The 907-nt window shown below is 50.2% G+C and overlaps 1 protein-coding gene across 1 annotated transcript; it reads right to left on the bottom strand.

Moving 5' to 3' along the window:
* Positions 1-6: 6 nt before the first annotated feature.
* Positions 7-903, bottom strand: LOC107735652 (uncharacterized; the record flags this gene model as incomplete). Its single annotated transcript, XM_016547271.1, has 1 exon — positions 7-903. A coding segment is annotated over one exon (897 nt), but the record flags the coding sequence as incomplete, so codon positions are not given.
* Between the last annotated feature and the right edge of the window lie 4 nt (positions 904-907).

Genomic DNA, 907 nt, shown 5'->3' with positions numbered 1-907 from the left:
TTTCAAATGGGAGCTTTTCGTGTACGTTTTCCCACATCCGGGGAACTCGCAGCTGTGCGTCGCTGTCCGCTTTCGTGCCCATGACCGACGCCCTCGTTTTGGCTTGCTGTCTTCTGGGTTTAAAAATCCCAGGAGGGGTGAGGATGGTGGAGTCAGCATCACACCTGGCATGGCCGGGTGATTTGCCCGCAATGGTTCGCTAAACATGTTATAATGTCCGTGATACTGCTGATGCTGGGCGTACTGAGGTAGAAAAGGCGCGCCATTCATGAACTGCTGTTGATGTGCAATGTCAATATGATGGTGAGAGTTCATCTCTGTTAGGATGCAGTCTTTCCTCGCTAAAATGTCCCGAGGCACATCTTGTTGCACGTGATGCCCATAAGCCTGGTGCTGCTGCTGTCCATAATAATGGCCCACGTAGTCGTTTACCATCATGCAGGATTGCTCGTGGTTTTCACTTTTTATTTTGTATCCCACGTTATTAGAATTGGATACATGTGCCTGGTTTCGAGAGTTCAGAGCCCTTAGTTCAGTGTACTCCAGCCTGTCTAAATGCCCTTTTAAAATATATTCATGCGAGTCGCCGTGATAATTCACGTCCGGAGTAAACAACTCGGCTACCAGACTGTGACCGGGACGCGCGTTAAAGGTGTTGCCACAATACGCGTTCGGCGTCGGGTGACATCCATCGCTGTCGTACACGGTGCTGCAACTTTCTGGGGACTCCGGTAGAGAATAGGCGGGCGGCTGCTGCGCTGAGTTGTCGTTGTCAGACGTGACATAGTTAGACAGAATGAACTCTAGATCCAAAAACTTGGAAAGATCATCCTCGTCTTTGGCCAAAGGTGGAGATTCAACAATGCTGAACTCCACCTCGATGAGGGGTCTCACGTCTCCAACTGTC

This window comes from Sinocyclocheilus rhinocerous, unplaced genomic scaffold (genome assembly GCF_001515625.1).
Source record: "Sinocyclocheilus rhinocerous isolate Xijiao unplaced genomic scaffold, SAMN03320098_v1.1 C36210850, whole genome shotgun sequence".
Classification (NCBI taxonomy): Eukaryota; Metazoa; Chordata; class Actinopteri; order Cypriniformes; family Cyprinidae; genus Sinocyclocheilus; species Sinocyclocheilus rhinocerous.
The sequence above is the reverse complement of the archived record's forward strand: the minus strand, read 5'-3'. Positions and strand labels throughout refer to the sequence as shown.